Source organism: Physella acuta, unplaced genomic scaffold, assembly GCF_028476545.2.
Source record: "Physella acuta isolate Inbredline_101_S28 unplaced genomic scaffold, ASM2847654v3 ptg001174l, whole genome shotgun sequence".
NCBI classification, from domain to species: domain Eukaryota; kingdom Metazoa; phylum Mollusca; class Gastropoda; family Physidae; genus Physella; species Physella acuta.
The window spans coordinates 148574-172412 of NW_026732691.1; the positions used below are offsets into that span (position 1 = coordinate 148574).

The 23839-nt window shown below is 37.0% G+C and overlaps 2 protein-coding genes across 2 annotated transcripts in view; one reads left to right on the plus strand and one right to left on the minus strand.

Annotated features, from left to right (window-relative positions):
- Positions 1–23839, plus strand: part of LOC131956752 (uncharacterized) — a 330429-nt gene that overhangs the window by 85089 nt on the left and 221501 nt on the right. The window lies entirely within an intron of this gene.
- On the minus strand, positions 14789–15652 carry LOC131956755 (sodium-dependent phosphate transport protein 2B-like). The gene has a single exon (XM_059321334.1). It carries the CDS (start codon positions 15650–15652, stop codon positions 14789–14791), a length of 864 nt encoding a protein of 287 aa, XP_059177317.1.

Here is a 23839-nt window from a genome sequence, read left to right on the forward strand (position 1 = left end):
TACCAACACTAGATATTATTGTAAACACACCAATGCAAATTATTTCCCTTGCCTACACTACAACACAATCATTTTGCCCACACTAAATTTTCCCACTCTAAATTCTGCCTAACTGAATTCTCCGACACTAAATTATTAGCCACATGCTAGGTTCAAGTTATTAGGGTTATATTAGTATATAGTAGGTTCAAGTTAGTATTAAGTTAGGTTGAAGTTTTGTTAGGTTTATGTTAGTATTATGTTAGGTTGAAGATTTGTTAGGTTTATTTTAGTATGAAGAAAGGTGCATGTGGTGATGAGTTTATCGTTTGTATCTTCTGTTCTTCTTCGTTCTTAATTTTAGTGTTGGAAGAGATCCCCTCCAACACTATTAAGTATACGTGTCAACTTGTTATACGCCATTGAGGTCGTTGATTCCGATTTCAGCCTGTTTTTCTTTTTTTGGATTTGCTTCCATAGCCTTTATCCAACCAAGAACACACTACAAGGCAGCCGTTGTTTGATTTTAGAGTTGTCTCTCCTTGAAGAGTGACTGACCCTCGCTAACGAGCCGCATCTGCCCGAGGGCTCGAACTGGAGGCTTTTCGACCACGCAGACCCCTATCGAGTGTATGACTAACTTGTATTCTATTTGAGAATTATATTTAACGAGCCGGCCCGCGGCATAACATACGCCGCTATTTAGTTGTTTCTAATTTTCAATAATTCATAATTTGTGAATTCGACAGTACCAACGCTGACACTGAAAATATTTCTTTAAAACACTATAAGTAGCTCGTTAAGGACCATAACCCCCCCCCCCCCCTTCTCCCCCCCCCCCCCTCCTCCCCCCCCCCCCCTACGTTTAAAATCGTTGGCTCTGCTTGTAAACATTTAGAGTGAACACAGCTCACTAAAACCATGTAGGGGTGGGGAGGTAGGGAGAGCGTTTGCAGCTTGTTTTCTAACGGCTCGAAGAAGAGAATTATATATATAGATTTTTGTGCCTCAAATTATTTATCACATAATCACCGCGAAAAGGATCACGTCAGTTATATCAGGTTAAATGTAGTCTCACGCCGTACCTTGTATATACGCCACATTTACTTTAAAGTGGCGTAGTAGTATTTAACATCGGATCACGTTAAAATAATGTCAGTGTCACGTTACGACCTAAAATAAGATAAACTTAGCCTAAAGTAGGTTCACGTGGAAAAACTGTTTAGGCAAGATCACGTTAAAGTGATGTAGTAAGTCGAACATCACACGAAGCGTGAGCATTCTAAAAGCCAATTAAATATAAAGAGAACAGACACCCAAAAAACAAAATTGTTTTTTCTAATTAAAGACATTTTCCTAGAAATTAGGTCAAGTGATGGGCGTCGTTCCTACGAATAATGACGTGAAAAAGAAAGGGAGACAAACTGATAAATTAAAGGGATTTTAGCCTTTTATTTTTTTTTTTTTTTACAAAAATTAAACGCAAATTTCACGTTATTATACTTTGAATTAGTTATACACGTTGAATTAGCACTACACTAAATTCTCCCACACTAAATTCTCCCAAACTAAATTTTCGCACACTAAATTCTCCCACATTAGATTTTCTCATACTAAATTCTCACACACTAAATTCTCGCACACTAAATTCTCCCGCACTATATTCTCCCACACTAAATTCTCCTACACTAAATTCTCCTACACTAAATTCTCCCACACTATGTTCTCGCAAACTAAACTCTCCCACACCAACAATCTCCCAAAGCTAAACTCGATACAAAAATAGTCTCCACCAAAAACAACCAAACATTCAACTCCCCCATACTAGATTCCATCAAACAATCCCCCCCCCCTACATAATATTAGTGTTAGTCCCGAGAGTGCACCAATGTGTAACACAGTTCACAGCGGTTTGCTGTCGTCTTTTGTTTGTTGGAAAGTAGCTCGCGTGTGAGACTTTTTTATCAGGGGAGAAAACAAACAATGTTTTATTTTCATGGGAGATAATTATAAAATTAAAAGATTTAAAGAAGTAAAAGAGAAAGTAATAAATTTTGAAACAAAATTAAGTAAACTGACTGTAGTATTAATTATAAAAAAATAAATATAAAAAACGTCTTTAAAACATTCGGTGATTTTTTACACAACATTAATTACAACTACCAGTAATTTTTTATGTTAATCCAATAATTAATTGTAACTAGTTTCAACCAGCTGTATTATTAATACCAAGAAGTTTCTGTTAATATGGTTATTGCTAAATATGTAACGGTGATCCTATGTCGGCGAGTTTTTATATTTTGGTTTCTCTTCACATCGAGTAAATCTTTCGCCTTTTACTAAAGATTTCCAATCATGTCATCTCCTAGAGAACTGACTTATGCAAATATAGTCAACATCACCACAGGGGTTGCGCCCTCGGATGTTCCCCCTGGGTCGAGAGACTTGGGGAGGAGCCACCCGGACTACGGTTCGGGTGGCTTAATGAAATCCAGGGCCCAACCCTTTTCAGCCACAACTGCCATCCTGAACTTTCCTGATCAAGAATGTCCGGAACTCTACACTGCTGATTCGCCAACCATTCAAGTAACCATCCACTCAACAGGACAACCCAACCTGAGAGGACACATCCTACGTCAGCTTATTAGCGACCAACAAATCCTGCTCCTCAATTATGGAAGAGCAGATACGTGGTATTTCTCTTCGATCACCTTTAACGTCACCAAGCTTCACAATACCCACAAAACATACGGCCCCTACACACTATACTTCTCACTACACGAAAAAGACAAAATAAACGGAACCCTTAGATGGGTCCCACCCACACTCAGCGATCACACACTCATACAAGCACTACAGCCTTACAGCAACAAACAACCAATCATAAACACAATTCCTCACACCAATAACCGCAGCTTCTCCATACACACTGACAATCCAACAACCATCCCCCACTACATACAAATAAACTACAAAAACAAATCACTCAACATTCTAATAGCCATCAATGACAGAAAGCAAGCCTGCCAGACCTGCTCATCTACCTCGCATTGGACCAATCAATGCCATATCTTCAACCCAGAGACAATGCCCAGAAATCAACCATCAACGCAAACAGCGGCACCACCTACTCCACAATCCCCCATGCCAAGCAGTCACCAAAATTCTCCAATCAAGGACGTACAATCAGACCCCAAAACAACGCCCAAAAAGCAACCACCAGCACAAAAACCAACGTCACCCGCCCAGACAGCAACAACACCACCAATCGCCAAGACACCTCCATCTACAAACAGCCAGCAAGAAGCGCCATTCGCCCAGCCAGCACCATCACCAAGCAACCAACAAACAACGCTCAAAAACCCGATCAACCCAGCCAAGCCGCAAAGTATACCAACAACACCTAGCAAACAAACATGCGCAGCACGGTCGGAATCAGACAAACCATCTGCATCAACAACCCTAAAAACGAACACTGCTCTCGTTCACAGATATGGACATTACTACGACTTTCAAAAGGAAGAATGAAGATAGTCCTACAGAAGAAAAGAAAATAACAAGAAGTAAAAAAACAATAACTTTTGACATCAAACGCTGCAGGTTCTGCTTAGAACATTATAGATCATACATAGACAGGGAAGATCACGAACGATTTGAGCACACTAGATTCTTAAAGTGTAATCTTTGCACAGGAAGAGATCTCTACACAGACATATACGCGCACTTTGAACTAAGTCATCCAGAAGTAACGTTGTACAACTGTCGAGATTGTACCGTATCCCTCCCATTAGAGGGCATGAGGGCACATACAGCAGTACACCATCTGAAAAAATAGGTATCTTAGACGTTTTGTAACGCTTATGTATAATTGAATGCAATGCCATGTATTGAACTATTTTAATATTTCATGTATATAATCATGCAACCTTCTCTTACTGCCTCCCTACGCGAAAAGGGTAGACAGTAAGTAAGGAAATCTATTAAACAAAAAAAAAAAAAAAAAAAAAAAAAAAAAAAAAAAAAAAAAAAAAAATTATACCTCATCGATTCAGTTCTACCATCAACGTCACAACACCAAACTCATCCCTTCATCAACGGAACATCCCTCACTGATTCTCTCGAACTACATCTACCAACCAAGATTCAACCACAACCTAATCAAGATAGTTTACATTTTACGCACAAGAACAAAGGCCAAGAACTACGAAAAGAGATCATGTTTTGTCATGTACTTTATGTCATTTTAAAAAGGAACTAAGAAACCGGAAGCAAAAACAAGCGAATCAATGAAGACAGGAAAACATGGAAAATACGAAAAGAAACCAGAAGTGAATCAAGAAACACAAGGGAAATAACACAAGCAAGAATTAAATTCTTTTAAATATGTATAATACTTCATGTATGTATATAATCATGCAACCTACTCTTGCTGCCTCCCTGCGCAAACAGGGTAGACAGCAAGTGAGGAAATCTATTAAACGCCAAACGGCGAAAAAAAAGAAAAAGTAATCCCATTTCGGCGTATTTGTTTTATTTTGTTAGCAAAACGTAATGGATCAGGGTCGACTACCAGTGGCTCCATTCACACATATTAATAATTATCTTATTTTCAGAACTCATTAACATGCCTTTCTACAATACTCGGTAATGAACGATATGATAATAAATATAAACAATAAACACTTGCTTTTCTATTAGTGAAGGGTGTTCAGACTGAAATCGCTTTATCGTACTTTATCGAAACTCGTATGTAACGGAGCGAGACAATATAGCGATAGATAATGATGGTAACTATTTCTACAATGATTAACTTGTAGATGACAGAGAATATGTGTCAGACGACACCACTCAAATTCTTCTCATCTACAATCCTCGACACAACAATATCACGAAAACTAAACGTTCTTCAACATCATTTCACCCATTTCAACTATTCGACTATGCAAGAATACCTTACGAAACAATTGTATTCTCTTTCAAACTACAATGACCAATAATTCAAAGTAACCTACTATAAACGTTATCTCAACACAAGGACACCACCTCAACTATTCTCTCCAAGCTCCACTCCATTCGAACAACTCTACAATCAACGACAACACTCGAGACTCGCCCTTTCTCCAACGCATCATACCTCATCGACACTCACAACTAACAACCAAGAATCAACCACTGCCCAACCAAGATTGTAATACACGAAAGAAACAAGGCCAAGACTTACGAGAAGCGATCATGTATTGTACTGTACTTTATGTTATATCAAAGGAACCATGAAAACGGAAATAAAAACAAGAAATCAGAAGAACACGAAAAATGAAAACAAGAAAACGGAAGGAAAATCAAGAAAATGACATTGTAAAAATTGTATGCAATATATATATATATATATATATATATATATATATATATATATATATATATATATATATATATATATATATATATATATATATATATATATATATATATAATTCTCTTCTGGGAGCCGTTAGAAAACAAGCTGCAAGCGCGCCTTACTGTCACCTCTCTTCCTCTCTATCGCTACCACCCCCCACCCCCCTCACATGGTCTGGTGAGCTGTGGTTCACGCTGTTTACATTTTACAATCGTAGAGCCGGGTTTGGTGACGGTTATTAGGGGCAGATAATTTAGTTTAAAACGATTTTAAACTTAGAGGAGGTAACTAAGAGGAGGCTGCTTACTCGTGGGGGGGGGGGGGGGGGAAGGGGGGGTTTAGTGTTTTTAAGCAAATATTTTCAGTGGCAGCATTGGTACTGTCAAATTCACAAATTATAAATTACTGAAAAGTTGGAAAAAAAACAACTAAATAGCGGCGTATGATACGCAGCGGGTCGGCTCGTACTATGTATTACATGTATATTTTAACATGCAACCTATCTATACAGCTAGCTACTGGCTTGAAGGGAGTGAACTGTGTGGAAGGAAATATATTAAATCTAAAAAATAAAAATAAAATTTAAAAAAAAAAAATCTACGTATTTACTGAAGTATCGCTCCGATGGCATTCCTTATTGCTACGATTTTGTATTTGCTATTTAAGTCCACGACAAACCCGGACCACGGCTTGGGTGGCTCAATGAAATCCTGGGCCCCACCCCCTACAGCCAAGTCAACAACAGCAACCCCTGATCTACCCCAGGAAGAATGTCCAGACAACGCCAGCAAAAACAACGCAGCCGACAACCCTAAAACCAGTACGACGATCAACTACAAAATCAACAACGCCGATTACAACAGGGATTGCAATACAGCCAGTCATTTCCGTTCTCCAAAGTCCAGTCATGGACACATCTGAATCAACGGTCTTGAAGACGCCAACATCTGAATAAACGGTCTTGAAGACGCCAACAGCTGAATCAACGGTCTTGAAGACACCAACATCTAAATCAACGGTCTTGAAGACGCCAACATCTGAATCAACGGTTTTTGAAGACGCCAACAGCTGAATCAACGATCTTGAAGACGCCAACATCTGAATCAACGGTCTTGAAGACGCCAACATCTGAATCAACGGTTTTTGAAGACGCCAACAGCTGAATCAACGGTCTTGAAGACGCCAACATCTGAATCAACGGTCTTGAAGACGCCAACAGCTGAATCAACGGTCTTGAAGACGCCATCATCTGACCATGGCGAAGCAGCACAACAGCCAGTAACAAGCACGTATGCAGTCACCACCCAGATCTCGAGACCAGAGAAAGAAACTTCCGGCCCTCAAATCTCACAACAACAAACAATCGTGGAAACATCAACAACAAACAATAGTGGAAACATCAACAACAAACAATCGTGGAAACATCAACAACAAACAATCGTGGAAACATCAACAACAAACAATCGTGGAAACATCAACAACAAACAATCGTGGAAACATCAACAACAAACAATCGTGGAAACATCAACAACAAACAATCGTGGAAACATCAACAATAACCAATCGTGGAAACATCAACAGCAAACAATCGTGGAAACATCAATAACTAACAATCGTGGACACATCAATAACAAACAATCGTGGAAACATCAACAACAAACAATCGTGGAAACATCAACAACAAACAATCGTGGAAACATCAACAACATACAATCGTGGACACATCAACAACCAAGAGGAAGAAAGAGGATAGCCCAGAACCGGAGAAAACATCAAAAACAGCTAAAGTTAATGAAGGTGATAACCAGTCAGCACCCACCACCCCGTTTTAGCGCTTGTAAAAGCTCGTTAACATAAAGGGTTTAAGACATGTTTTTCCCCTTACTATTTAGTCTTAAATACAGAACTAACTAAAGTACCGTTACACAAGTAACGTAATAAATCACATGATCAGAAGGTTAATTATAGACCACACCCTGAAGGACAACAACTCTGACCCGCGAGAAATATTGAAGAAATGGACACTGGATGTCTGGACAGAAGAAATGTACACTGGATGTCTGGACAGAAGAAATGTACACTGGATGTCTGGACAGAAGAAATGTACACTGGATGTCTGGACAGAAGAAATGTACACTGGATGTCTGGACAGAAGAAATGTACACTGGATGTCTGGACAGAAGAAATGTACACTGGATGTCTGGACAGAAGAAATGTACACTGGATGTCTGGACAGAAGAAATGCGCTTTCTTTTTCCTCGTGTGTATTATAGCAGAGTCAATCACACTGTGTTTATTTCAGACCTTTTCTCCCGGGGTGGGGGGGGGGGGGGGTCACTGGTAAAAGTATAAACTTTCTATATAATTTCTATTTCGTTCATGGTAGGTGAAGGTGGGGGGGGGGAGCCTAAGAAGGTACTCTGATCCACACACCTGAATTAATCCCGAGCACACACACACAACATACGTCCACTAATTCCACCACACACAACATACGTCCACTAATTCCACCACACACAACATACGTCCACTAATTCCACCACACACAACATACGTCCACTAATTCCACCACACACAACATACGTCCACTAATTCCACCACACACAACATACGTCCACTAATTCCACCACACACAACATACGTCCACTAATTCCACCACACACAACATACGTCCACTAATTCCACCACACACAACATACGTTCACTAATTCCACCACACACAACATACGTCCACTAATTCCACCACACACAACATACGTCCACTAATTCCACCACACACAAAATGCGTCGACTAATCCCACACCACACAAAATGCGTCCACTAATCCCACCACACAAAATGCGTCCACTAATCCCATCACACACAAAATGCGTCCACTAATCCCATCACACACAACATGCGTCCACTAATCCCATCACACACAACATGCGTCCACTAATCCCATCACACACAACATGCGTCCACTAATCCCACCACACACACACCATGCGTCCATTAATCCCCCTCCCCCCAAAACAAACACACACCTACTGATACCTTACACCTCCAACACAATCATTTCGCCAACACTAAATTTTCCCACGCTAAATTCGGCCAAACTAAATTTTCCGCAACTAAATTATCGCTCACTAAATTCTTCCACACTAATTTCTCCCGCACTAAATTCACCCAGGCAAAATTTTCCCGCACTTAGTTCTCCCACAATGAATTCTTCCACACTAAATTCCGCCGCACTAAATTCTCCCACAATGAATATCCCACACTAAATTATCCTACACTAAAATCTCCCGCACTAAATTCACCCACACTAAATTTTCCAGCACTAAATTCTCCCACAATGAATTCTTCCACACTGAATTCCGCCGCAATATATTCTCAACTAAATTCTCCAGCATTAATACTCCCACAATGAATATCTCACACTAAATTCTACCACACTGAATTCTCCGACACTAAATTCTCCCACATTATTTAAATTTTCTCACACAAAATTCTCCAACACTAAATGCTCCCACACTTAAAATCTCACAAATCTAAACTCGATACACCAAAATCGCCCAAACATTCAACTCCGCCATAATAGATTCCATCACACCCCCCCCCCCTCCACCCCCACGTGAAACTAAATATTGACACAGATTATTGGTGTTAGTCCCGAGAGTGCACCAAGGTGTAACACAGTTCACAGCGGCTTGATGTCGTCTTTTGTTTGTGTCAAAGTATCTCGCGTGTAGATTTTATTGTCAGGGGAGAAAACAAACAATGTTTTTTTTCAAGGGAGGTAATTATAAAATTAAACAATAAAAGGAAGAGAAAATAGAAGTAAGCTATTTTTATACATAAACAAGTAAACAGACATTATTATTAATTATTGAAAAATAAAAGTAAAAAACTATTTTAAACGTTTGGTGATTTATTACACATTTTCAATTACAACTTTCAGTAATTTTTTATGCTAATTTAACAACAATTTATAAATGTAACTAGTGTCATCGAGCTGTAATTTTAATACCCGCAAAAGTACCACTCCTATAATAAAGACCTTTCAATAATGGACTAAAAAACTATCGTTTTATTTTGTATATGTAAAAAATCAGCTGATGTTAATGTATTGTTTTAAATTGCAAATTTAAAAAAAAAGAATTGAACTTTATATTTGATTAAAAAAGAAATGCATAAATAAATATAATGGATCAGGTTCGGCAACCTACGGCTCCATGCACACAAATTAATAATTATCTTATTTTCAGAACTCATTAAAATGTTTTTTCTCCAATACTCGATAATGAACGATATAATAATAAATATACACAATAAACACTCACTATTCTATTAGAATTAGGCATGATGCCTAGCTTCGCTTAGGTTTTCAAAAACATTGAGAATTTTAATGCTTAATTAATTAGTGATTAGCTGTTATGTGTAGTGCTTACGTTTAAACAGTAACGCTTATTTTAGAGAAATTGTTGTTGTGGTTGTTGTTTGTTTATAGCCCGTTTTCAGAGAGATTGATGTGATGTAGGGAAAATTCGGACCGGTCAGTTCTAAAGGTCTTCCGGAGTTTTCTACGATCTCAAACGTTATGAAGAGGTTCCTGGATTTGACAACCAAACATTTGTGGAGTGGTAAGTTCACGGAAATCACGAGCAAGTTAGGAGAGTTGGAGGTCTAGTAAAACATGCACGTTACGCTGCACAAAAGAACAACTCTAAAAGATATGCTGCGAGTTGAGGCACTAATATGTGACGCATGAAATAGTCTCCCAGGATAGTAAAGTGAGGTGAAGAAGTTGTTATCTGGAGTGCTGACGATCTTCGGGTCAACATATTCATGCAAGCCAGCGTTTTCTTACATGAATATAATAACAAGTAAAAAAGCCGGGACATCCAGGGCGTCAAGCGTGCGTTCTGCCGCTAGACCACGCCACTCCACTGATTAGCGTTAGGCAAAGTAACAGCGGCTGGGCATTGTGCTGAACACACTACCCCCCCTCCTATATATCCCGAGATAATTTAAATTAATTGACTCTATTTCGTATGTCTCATGTATCTGGGGTGCGAACTGGAGATGATTTATACCAGGGGCGGAACTACATTTAGGGGCTCATAGCCGACCATAATAAAGTTTTTATAGTTAAAAAAATAATTTTCTTGCATTTTTGACTTTACGGTAAAAGCTTTTGTAAATAAACAGATCTACTACAGTGGTGATGTTATACAGTAGCTAACACATGCAGTTGCGTAAAAAAAATATATGCCTGAGCTGTAGTGTGAAACATGGGCAAACGTTCAAAACACTTCCATGACTTATTTCCCTTTTTTAAATAAGATAAATAGTGGCGCTCCTAACTCCTTTTGATATATTTGTATTAAACAAATTAAAAAGCAACAACTTCTCTTAATTATTATTTTTTTAAGAAATGCATACTAAAGAATGACAGCATAAAAAGGAAATATATTTGAAACAAATAATATAAATACAAAAAAACACGAGAAACCATTACACATACAAAGCTTTCTTATTTTACATTCTTTTGACCGGCTGAAAACTAGCGGTAGACAGTATTAAAGCAAACATTTTGAATAGACTTATTCTAAATCTTTAAAAAAAAAATAATTCAAAACAGATTAATGCACTCACACACATGACATCTTGTAATTTGTTTAAATTGAAAAACGAAATGAGTATCGAATGTTTGTATTATGTGTTTATATATATATATATATAATATATATATATATATATATATATATATATATATATATATATATAGGGGGGGGGGGCTAGAATTTTTTTTTGCGGGGTAGCCCTTTTTTCTAGTTCCGCCACTGGGGGGGGGGGGCGGGGGCAGGCCGTTTAGGGGCCCACAGCCGACCATAATCAATTTTTTTATAGTTAAAAACATAAATTTCTTGTATTTTTGACTTGATGGTTGTTTTTTTTTTTAAAGAATACTGTAGCTGCGGTTGGATTGCCTTTATTCTATAGACACTATCCCGAGTCCTCTTTCTCCTACAATCGAACACACGTTGTTGTCGGCAAAATTCTTTTGAAAATAAATCAAAGTCCATCTCGCGAGAGGCCGCTAGATATTAAGACGACTTTTGCTTCTTTATAGCATTGATAAAGGGCCGACAATCCATTGTGATTTCATAATGTAAAATGTTCGTTTGTTATATTTGTAGAACTGTACTATTTCGGTTTTTATGTACGTTTACTTCTTTTTGTGTTAAAAACAAATACGATAGTAAACGTGTATGATTTGAATTCTCTGCCTTGAGTGTTTCGGCTTTAGGAAAAGTAGTTGAGACCATCCCCACGTCGGTAAAATATGAGAAGTTTTTGTGTACTCATAGACCTAACATTTGTTTAAATTGTGTAGTTGAGCGCCCCGAGATCCCCAGCGGCTATCTAAGCACCAGGGGTCCGCTTATTGGGTGTCCTGCACAGGGGGATAGGTGTACTACTTGAATCATAAGTCTCGCTGCATTAGGGGCGTTAAAAATTGTAAGACAAAACTATACTAAATAGAGATTTTCTAAACAGACCAATAGCACTTACACAAATGACGCGTTGTTGTACTTGTTTTAATTTTTTTTTTTAAACTAAGAGTTTTTAATATTGTTTTAAAACTCGAACAAGCCCAAAATGAGTATTCTATGTTCGTATTCTCGTATTTTGTTTATATATATATATATATATATATATATATATATATATATATATATATATATATATATATATATATATATATATATATATATATATATACATATACATATATATATATATATATATATATATATATATATATATATATATATATATATATACATATATATACATATATATATATATTTTATATGGGACCCTTTTTTTCTAGTTCCGCCACTGATTTATACATGTTTTTGTTATAACAAAGCTGTTTTCTATAATCGTTATTACTTTGTAATTGGCTTTTTTACGTCTGTCTGTCCCTCTGTGACTTGATACATGAAGTAAAACTACAACGTATGGGTTTTATTGTGTGCTTTTAACTTTTGAATATGTCATACATTTTTATATATTTTACCTCTTACATCGTCTTGAAATAAATTTATTAATCTTACCGTTTATAGTTAGTAGAGATTTTTTATATAAATATATTATTTTTCAAATGCTACACGTGTTTCAGATGTGCTGCTTAATAATATTAATATATTGAAATACGATCTTTACTTTATCTGCCATGTGTGTATTGTGCACACGAAGGGGAAAAGATTAGGAAGATAAGTTAAATAAAAAGCGCGGGTCGATCAGTGGCGGAACTAGAAAAAAGGGGCCACCCCGCAAATTTTTTTAGGCCACCCCCCCCCCATATAAATATATAGGCCTATATATGTTTGTATGTATATATGTATGTATATATGTATGTATATATATATATATATATATATATATATATATATATATATATATATATATATATATATATATATATATATATATATACATACTCAAACATAAAATACGAACATATGATATTTATTGCTGGCCTGTTCGTGTTTTGAGAAATACGTGGATTTTTTTTTTAAATTAAAAAAAAAATTACAACATCATGTCATGTGTGTAAGTGCATTCGCGTGTTTCGTAAAATTTAGTTTTATTTTATCTCTGCTGTAAGACTATCTAACCGAAGGGGAAAAGATTAGGAAGATAAGTTAAATAAAAAGCGCGGGTCGATCAGTGGCGGAACTAGAAAAAAGGGGCCACCCCGCAAATTTTTTTAGGCCACCCCCCCCCCCCCATATAAATATATAGGCCTATATATGTTTGTATGTATATATGTATGTATATATAAATATATATATATATATATATATATATATATATATATATATATATATATATATATATATATATATATATATATATATATATATACTCAAACATAAAATACGAACATATGATATTTATTGCTGGCCTGTTCGTGTTTTGAGAAATACGTGGATTTTTTTTTTAAATTAAAAAAAAAATTACAACATCATGTCATGTGTGTAAGTGCATTCGCGTGTTTCGTAAAATTTTGTTTTATTTTATCTCTGCTGTAAGACTATCTAACCTTCAGGCGGTGAAAAGAATTTAAAACATGAAAGCTTTGTATAAGTAATGGTGTCTCGTGTTATGTTTATTTTTTATTTATTTTTTTGTATTTATATTATTAATTTTAAATACATTTCATTTTTAAACAATGTCATTCTTTAGTAAGTATTTTATTAAAAGATAATAACTAAAAGAAGTAATTGCTTTTTAATTTGTTTAGTACAAATCTATTTTTAAAAAAAAAAGCTTATGAGCACGCCTATTTGACTATTTAAAAAGGGAAATAAGTCATGGAAGTGGTTTGATAAGTTTGATTGTAGGAGAAAGAGGACTCGGCTTTCACAGTGGTTAAAAAACAAAGGGAAAAAGAATATACAAGAGCGTGAGGGGGGGTGTCTATTGAATAAAGATAACCCAACCGCAGCTACAGTGATCTTTTTACAAAACAACCATCAAGTCGAAAATGCAAGAAAATTAATTTCTTTTTAATTATATTTTTTTATTATGGTCGGCTTTGTGCCCCTAAATGGCATGCCCCCCCCCCCCCCCACTGCGGGGTCTGGCGGCACTGTAGTTCCGCCCCTGCCTAGTTGGTATCTTACTCAACCGAAATCTTTTTTTTTTCTGTTTCTAGATCTGTTGGTTTATTTTGTGACAACGAATGCCTATGCTTGATTTGTCATAGATGGGCTATGAATTAGGGGAAAATATTAAAGTGGCCTTTTCATACAATTGGCCAAGGTTGACCTTACCATAAAAGTGGCCGAGATTGGTCTTCCATAAAAGTGGCCAATGTTGGCCTTTCCATAAAAGTGGCCCAGGTGGCTTAAGTTTGCCCTTTATTTACGTAACATCGCCTCTAGTTGAAATCACGAACACGGCAAAAGACAACTCAATACAAAGTGGTACAAAGGCAGTGATCAAATACCTAGTACGATAGTTATGCTGTTATCATAACAACAGCCTCAAGTTTGAACCAGTAAAGTTATTGTGGAAGTTTTAAATGACAACACAATGATAGCAATCTAAGAATTTTTCGTGTTATAAAAAATGTATAAAATTTCACAAAACTCATATGACAAGATCACAGAGCTCAAAATTCCTAAAAAAGTATTTTTATATATTTAAAAAAATTACCAGAGAAAATCTTTTAAATAATATATCACATTAAAAATTTCTGTAAGCTATATACATGCTATATATATATACATATTGAACTAAAACGAATGAAATTTATCTAATCATATACAAGTTATAAATATAAATAACATTATAGAAAAAATAGGTTTTCAATAATCGAACTTTGTTTGTAAACAATGTCACGTGGTCATACTAAAGTCGCGTGCTGGACTCTCCGTTAGGTTGTCTGTCTGACGTGGCCCCAGTGTCTGTCTTCTCGGTAGAGTCTGTCTGGAACCGCTTGCAGAAGAAGACTTTCTGCATGGCGCGATCATAGGGTTCTAAAGACCGTAGCGGCTGGGGTAGGAACATCCAGTCTTGGAGCTTTCTGGGCAGTCTCTGGGGACGTTTAGCCTGCAGGCATTTGATGACGCCGATGATGATGAAGAGAAGGCAGACGGGCCCGAGGAAGCCGAGGAGGACGTACCAGCCCGGGATGGAGAGAGCGAAGACTAGGGCGGGGAAGAGGAAGAACATGAGGAGGATGTAGACGATGGCGAACCAGCGGTACTCTGCCGTGCAGTTGCCTAGAAATTTGGCAAGCGGGATGGGGAAGCGGAGGTAGGGGATGGGGTAGAACAGGAGGATGCCGGTGATGTTGAAGAAGAGGTGGCAGAAGGCAGCTTCTAACGCGTTTCTGAGGCCGTCCGTGTTGGCTAAGGCTGAGAGAATCGCCGTGGTCGTGGTGCCGATGTTTGACCCCAGGGTCAAAGGGTACATCCGGTCGAGTTCGATGACCCCGATGCCGACGAGCGGGGTGAGGGTGGAGGTGAAGATGGAGGAGCTCTGGACGATGATGGTCAACCCGGCGCCGATGATGATGGCGAGGTATCCGGTGAGGTAGCCCAGCGGTCCGGGAAAGTCCGCGTTGATGAATTTTTTGATGATGAGAGCGATGGGGCATTGGAGAAGGGAGTGCAGCAGTTTGACAATGGCGACTAGACACAGGCAGAGAATGGTAAGGGAGATAACCAGCATGATTGCTCCAATAGCTTTGTCGTTTAATGTGGAGTACATTCCCTTGAACAAAACTCACCTAAAGGTTAAAAATAAAATTAATCATATATTACAAAGATCAAAGTTGCATTCAAGAATTAACATTAGTTAATTGTGTCAAAAATATTACTTATATTAATTATATATATTTTATTTTCATATAAAAAACCCGGGATTTTTGTGAAATATAATAAAATATAAATAACTTTAAAAACATTACTGTTAGGTTTAAAGCTTGTTATTATCTTACCTAACCACTGTTCTAATGGGTTTTTTTTATTTTCAATTTCATTTAGATAAATACCCAACCGTACGATAACCTTAGCACAGGGTCGGCAAAATTTAGAGACGGAAGAGCTTCAAAAGTTACAATTTTCAAAATATCCCAGTCGTTAAAGAGGTACTAACAATATTTTTTTCAATATTTTTGTATTTGATAACGATTAGGTAAATATATTTGACTTTGAATTGAAATAAATAGCGCTAAACAAAGGTTTCGCACAAAAACTGTTTTAGCTCGATCTACTATGATACAATTAGAAATCACATAATATAACTATAGGACTATCCGTATCCCAATCCACTTTAGAAGCCAATAACTTTTTGTTTCTTTCTTTACGGACACCACTGGTTCAGTAGGTATCTTTCATAGCCAGGCAGGCCTCAGCACGGCAAACTCCGACTAACTGGTTTGGATATCGGTTTGATTACTGTATCGGTCGCTTCTGTCTTTCGGTTCTCACAAGGCTTATCTTTCACCCCACGCGAACCAAGAGTCCAGTACCTTATAGCTCAACCGTAGGAAACTAATAACTAACATACATCGTCACTCAGGTCAAATTATTGCATACTGACAGGTAGAGGAATACATTCCGAATAAAACAACATTCCCCTGTAACGACAATCGAAAAAGGCGGCCCTTGGGCAGTGGCAAGCATGGAATGGTCTCCACGGGGCTGGCTACAGCGGCTGTGGGGCTGGGCCTGGTGCCCAAACGGCTGCCCGTATACTTTCTACCTCACCTATTCTGTTATCTGATGAGTTTTCTAATCCTATTTAAAGCTGCTTTTCTTTACAGTACAATATTTCTATGAGTTTTGAAAATGAAACTATAGTATATTACTATACAATTATTAATCATTGTGCATGGAACTGGAGAGCCGCATCATGACATCAAGGGAGCCGCAGGTTGCCGACCCTGCGCTAACATATTAAATTAGACTTCAGTAAAGCAGATATAAGAACACGCGGTTTAGCAGGAAATTCTAACATCGCAAAAAATCTTCTTGGTATTAATATTATAGATGTTTGATACTAGTGTTTACTAATTATAGGATTAACATCTAACAATTACTAGGAGTTGTAATTAACATTTTGTTATTAATCACCAACAATTTTATATACTTTTCTTGTAATTTAATTTTTTATAATTAAAATGAACGTTTGTTTACTTGTGATTTTTTAATATATATTAATACTTTTTTCTTTTCATTTTATTGTTTAATTTTATAATTATCTTTCTTTAAAAAAAAATATTGTTTGTTATTTCCCCTGACAAAAAAAGTTCTACGCGCGAGATATTATGACAGAAACAGAAGACGTGAGCAAACAGCTGTGAACTGTGTGACAACTTGGGTGTGATGTTTTTGAGGTGTAGGTTCCTGAAGGTGTCTATTGTGTCTGTTAGAGCGTATTTCCTACACCAGGGGTCTCCAAACTACCACCCGCGAGGTCCTCTCATACGGCCGGCAGCGATCTTTTAGTTCACTGAATAAATGTTTGTTAGAGGTGGCTGAGGTACTTTGACCAGAAAATTCAAAACAATCTGAAAATGTTGCTTTGGGTGCAAATATCATTGCTCGCCGTGTTGAAGGCATTGGTGAAAACATCGTGACTCAAATAGCGAAAAATGCAAGCAAGTTTCGCCATTTTTCAATTGCAATGGATGAGTCGCTGGACAGCTGTTCCACCTCTCAAACTTCTTGTGTTCATTTGCGGTGTGGATGAAGACATGAACATAACACAAGAGCTGGCTTCCCTCTATAGAATGTATGACACTGTTACCATATATAGTTCAGAGACATACTGAAAGATACAATCACAGAATCGCAAAATTTACCATATTTCACAGCAGTAAGATGGCTAATTTTGCGAGAAAGACCTGAGCAGAGTATCTAAGTTTAGAAAGGAAATAGGTGACTTCCCCGAAAGTAAAGGCAAGCCTCAGCTATAAATGTTTGATGAAGAAAAGGGAATAGAAATTGGCCTCTGCTGCAGACATAACTAGTCATTTAAATTTTCTGGACCTAAAACTATAAGAGAGGTAAACTTACTTGCAGCTACAGGTCATTTGATTGCAAGCAAATGACCACCTTAGAGACTAGTTCACAGAAGGGCGGGTGGGTTTGTTATACGTTTTTGACTAAGGATGACTTTCCTAAAACTTTGGCATCAAAGTACCTTTTAAATTTTAGAACAACCTACCTGTTTGAACTAACATTTTTAATAATGAAATACGAGAATACCAATTTGAGAGCAAACTTGTATCGACACTGTTTCTTTCAGACATTTTTCCGGGGGAGGGGGCACTTGAAATGTATTCGAACTCAAAATTGTCGTGTTAACCGTTGTGTGTCCTACAGTCCGACCACGCCGTGCAATTTAAAGTGCTGGTAACAGCCTAGTAACTTCATTCAAAATATTCAGGGGGGGGGGGCACTTGTTGGTATCTTAATCAACCGAAAGCTTTATTTTTCTATTTCTAGATCTGTTGGTACATGTAGTGACAACGAATGCCTATGCTTGAAGTGTCCACAGATGGGCTATGCATTTGGGGCAAATATTAGTGACCATTCCATAAAAGTGGCCCACGTGACCATTCCATAAAAGTGGCCCACGTGACCATTCCATAAAAGTGGCCCACGTGACCATTCCATAAAAGTGGCCCACGTGACCATTCCATAAAAGTGGCCAAGATGACTTAAGTTGGCCTCTATTCATGTAACATCGACTCTTGTTGAAATCACGAACACGTCAAAAGACAACTCAATACAAAATGGTACAAAGGTAGAGTGTTCAAAAAGTATTTAATTATAGTTAAATCTTTCAAAAACATTTTAATTATATATTTTATATTCATATAAAGAAAACAGGTATTTTCGTGAAATTTAGTAAATTATAAATATGTATAAAAACCTTATAAATTGTAGGTTTAAAACTTTATTTCTATTACCTAACCAAGTTGCTAACCACATCCTCATACTAGAACAAAGCATACAAAGATCAAAACAAATCAAACAAGTAGTGGACGAAAACAACTAAGAGACGACTGACCCAAGAACGATTTTAAAATCGACCCGCGCTTTTTATTTAACTTATCTTCATAATCTTTTCGACTTCGGGCCCAATACACAAATGGCAGATAAAGCACTCTAATGAGGGATAAGAATTTTAACCACGACAAACATACTTATATACATACAACATTTTCAATTTTATAACACCAATGTCATCCTCACAGACGACATTCGCAAACATTAGCAGCGGCAGCAAAAGGGGTTACGCCCTTCGAAATTTCATCTTGGGCGAGAGCCGGGAACAGGAGCCACCCGGTCAACGGTTCGGGGGGGGGGGGGGGGGGGGGGGGGGGAAGGAGGGCTTAATAAAAGCATGGGCCCAATCAGTGGCGGAACTAGAAAAACAGGGCCACCCCGCAAAACAATTTTGTTAGCTCCCCCCCCCCCCATATATATATAAATATACTAGCCATCGATACCCGTTTCACGCGAATTATGGGCCTATATATTTTAAAATGTTGAACTTGTTTGAGAAAAATTATTTGTAAAATAGTTATTGGTCAAAACGCAATGCGCATTACTACACGCTGAACGATATTAATGACAAAGCAAAGAAATAACTAATTAGCTAAAAATCCGACACATTTAAATTAAAAATTTATAAAAGTTTAGGCCTAGAAAATTTCACATTGTACGTAATTCTAAATCATATTTGAATGAAATAGTTCATTTCTTTATTCTATTCTAAACTCGGAAGATGAAGTCATTAGTTGTTTTTTTTTTTTTTTTTTTTTTTTTTTTTTTTTTTTTTTTTTTTTTTTTTTAATTGTCACTTGACTTTTTATTAACTTGTTCTTAATAATAAGAAATATTAAATTAAAACACAATAAAAATTCACATGTTAAAACTAAGATACCAAAATGTATCAATTGCAGCTTAAGTCTTTCTTTTCTTCAAATTTATAATTTTTATGCTGTTTTAAAAAATTAAATGTTAATTTATGACATTGAAATGTGTCGTTAATCTTTAAATTGTATAGCCTATATGAATAAGTGAAGAAAATTATTTTATACTCTTTTCAATCACATAGCATGCAGAGAGGAGTCTGAGATTTGGCATAAAGTTCATACTGAGAAGATGTGAAGAAAGATAAAATCTATATATAACAGGTTACAAATAGCGTGTTTTTGGGATGTCGCCCTGGTGCGGTCCCCGTAAGCGTGATTTTTTTGAGGAGTGTACTTACAGGTACAGAGTTGGGTCTCTCCGTGTGTGTCACATTTTCGGTTTTTCTCCCACTTTGAAGAACATTTACAGTTTCATTTGAATATGTATCTGTTACGGGTGTTGACACGGGCCAGATGGTTGTTTGCGTGGTGTCCGTATTATCTTCAGGACAGAGCGAAGGCCAGCTAAGGTTTTTGGTAGGTCTTGTCTGTCTAGTTGCGGCCATCTTGAAAAAAAAATATCAGCAGACATAGTATTCTGCTTTAGCAAAGAGAATACATACTTCCTGGTATTAATACTACAGCTGGCTGATACTAGTTACATTTTATTATTGAATTAACATTAACAATTACTGGAAGTTGTAATTAACATTATGTAAAAAATCACCAAATACTTTCAACTTCTTTTTTAAGTATTATTTACTATAATTAACAACAATGTCTGTTTACTTGTTTTTTGTTACACAATGTATTACTACTTTTTTCTCTTCTTTTTATCGTCTAATTTTGTATTTACTTCCCTTGAAGAAAAAATATTGCTTGTTTTCTCCCCTGAAGTTCCACGCGCGAGATGGGCGGGGATGGGTAGGTGGGGGTTGTTGGGTGGGCGGAGTGGTGTAGGTGGGGGTTATTGGGTGGGCAGGGAGGTGTAAACGGAGGTTGTTGTGTAGGCGGGGAGGTGTAGGTTGGAGGTGTTGCGTGCATGAACAACAGATGTGTAAAACATAGAAGGTTAACATGCTTGTCAGCCTCAGTTTTGATACAGTACTAAAATTTGAAAAAAAGAATTTAACATTCTTATAAAGGTGTAACTATTGACAGCTGATGCTCACACTACATAGCTAGCCGTGTATGGCAATATAGATAAATAATGCGATTACAAAACATTCAAGAAAAAGAAAAAACTGCCAAACTGTGCCTAAAGTTTACATGGATAAACAAAAACTGAAGGAAAAAGAAACGTTGAGGGGCGGGAAGGTGTATGTGAGGGTTAGTTGGGTAAGGCGGACCAATAAAGCGGAATCATTGTTGCGTGACATGAATGCTGAGGGTAAGGGGCGGGTCGCGAGGGTTGACGGGGCACTGAGTGTGTGAGTTTAAGGCAAGCCAGGCGTAAGAGACTGTGTTGTGTGTGAACTGACTACTGGGGTGTTACTATTTATAGTTTGTGTGTTGATGTGCTATATTTGTCCAGTCGTCTGCTAAAAATTAAATCTAAAATCTGTCCCGTAAACTGTGAATTTTCGAATTTAGCTCTGTTTCTACAAGTCCAAATAGTTTGTCTATAAATGGCTACAGTCCTTGCTTTGTTTTCTAAGTCCGTCCTGTCTTTTTGCTTAGGTAGTTTGTTTAGCGTTATGGGTATATCGACATTGTGTGTCTTTTTTTACTAGTTATTTTGGCCCTAAGGTTGTTTTTCATTGTCTGTATGGTGGGGCATTCTAAAAAGATGTGTGTTTCAGTTTCTATTGTGTTTTGTCTGCATTGTGGGCAATGGGCGGTCTGACTTTGGCCTATCGGTGTTGTATTGTAGATTAGTCTGTGTGTAATTTCCCTAGCTTTAGGTGTAATGTTTTTCAAGTGTAGGTTCCGAAAAGTGTCTGTTGTATCTGTAAGGGCAAATTTTGAACACCATTTGATTCGATTAAAAAGGGGGGTTGAAAGTTTTTGTACTAATTTTTGGTAGATATTTTGGGATTTGTCGTGTATGAATTTTTCGTTGTTTCTAAGTGATTGTAAGCATTCTTTGTAAAAGGCGCTGACTTCTTGACCAAAAAAGTGGGGTGATTTGTTGTTTAGTTTTGTGAGTTTATTGAGCTGAATGCCTATGTAGTAGTGTGCTAGTGGGTGAAAGTGTGGTTGTGCAATTATTCTTCCGATATGTGTTATTCTAAATGTGTTAATTTTTGTTTGAATGTCGTGTAAGTTGATTCCCCCTTTATGTTTGTTTTGAACCAGCGTATTATGACTAATGTTTCTAATAGTGCCTTGGAATGTGTACTCTCTAATAAGTATGTTAATGGTTTTGATTATTTGTTTTGAGATTGTTTTGGCTGTGGCTATATAGATAATTTTGGGGATGATGTACCGGTTAATAATAGCTGACCTAGCAAATATTGTTTTTGTGCTAAATTTGTAAAGTGCTAAGGTTTTTGATTTTTTTTGGTCATTTCTTTCCATTCTTCTTCATTTGTGTCTTGTGGGTTATTATGGTGGGTTATTCCGTAAAGTTTCAATTTGTTAGTCCCCGTCAGTTTTTGTGGGTAGTTTTCTTTGTTCGTCCAGCGTCCTAACCCCAAAATTTTAGTTTTCGTAAGGTTAATTTTTGTCCCACTAGCAGGTCAGAAATCAAGAAAAAGGTCGATTATTTGTGTAATGGATTTTTCCGATTGTATGGTGAAAGCTGTGTCGTCAGCGTATGCTAAGATTTTTTTATTTGTCAGGCTTGGTAAGTCTATGCCTCGGATTTCTCTGGTGAGCCTGATGCATTCTAGAAGCGGTTCTAGTGTTAATATGTATAAGATAGGAGATAAAGGACACCCTTGTCTGACTGATCTATTGATAGGAAAAGGTTTGGTGATGTTGTTATTTATTAAAAGTTGACTTTGAGCGTTATGATAGATTATTTTGATCCATTTATAAAAATATGTTCCTAAATTGTTTGCTTCTAGAATTTTGTAAAGATATGTATGTGCTACTCTGCCGAAACCCTTTTCCTGATCTAAGCTAAGTATGGCTGCTTGTGTATTTTTTTCATGTGTGTATTGAATGATATCTCTAATTAAGTGATTGTGGTTTTGAATGTTCCTACCGGCAATATTACATTGTTGATCTAGATGAATGAGCTTGTGGAGATGTGGTTCTAATTTAGATACTAACATTTTTGTTAGGATTTTGTAGTCTGTGTTTAAAAGAGAGATAGGCCTTTAGTTTTGGGTTTGTTTAGGGTTGGTTTTAGGTTTGCGTATTAGTGTTATGTAAGATCTGTTAAAATTTTCATGGCATTGTTCTAGCAAAAACATTTCTCTGTAAGTGTCTAGGACAGGGGTCTCCAAACTTTTCAGTCCGAGGGCCGCATTAACTATCAAATTTCAGTTCGGGGGCCAGTTTCTTCTAGGCATGTTTTTGATTTTTCTGGGCAAAGTTCCTCAGCCATCACCAACAAACGTTTTTTTCCGTGGAAAAAAAGATCTCCGCGGGCCGGATGAGAGTACCTCGCGGGCCGCATCCGGCCCGCGGGCCGTAGTTTGGAGACCCCTGGTCTAGGAGAAGGGGAGTTAAGTCGGATGAGAAGGTTTTGAAAAATTCGCTAGTTAGCCAGTCCGGATCGGGGGACTTATTTCTATTTAGTTTTAGAATGGCTTTCGTAATATCATCCTTCTGGAGAGGGGGGGGGGGTGTTGTTGTGAATTTTGTCGTCGTCATGTAGGGGTTTAGTGAATTTTAAGTAATTGTCCTGTCCTGGTTTGGAGTAATTTTTTTTTTTGTCTGAGGCAACAAAAAAAAAAAAAAAAAAAAAGTTTGGAGTAATTTTTTTTTTTTTTTTTTTTTTTTTTTTTTTTTTTTTTTTTAAATACTTTTATTTGCAATTTAAAACAAGTACATCAACATCAAATTCTTACATAATTTCGAACATCAAATGAAAACGAAATAGTAATACAATATATTACAATATATTACAATAG

Bases quoted from the DNA above. Each gene is read 5' to 3' on its own strand.
- LOC131956755 (XM_059321334.1), bottom strand. From the start codon at position 15,652: ATGTACTCCACATTAAACGACAAAGCTATTGGAGCAATCATGCTGGTT.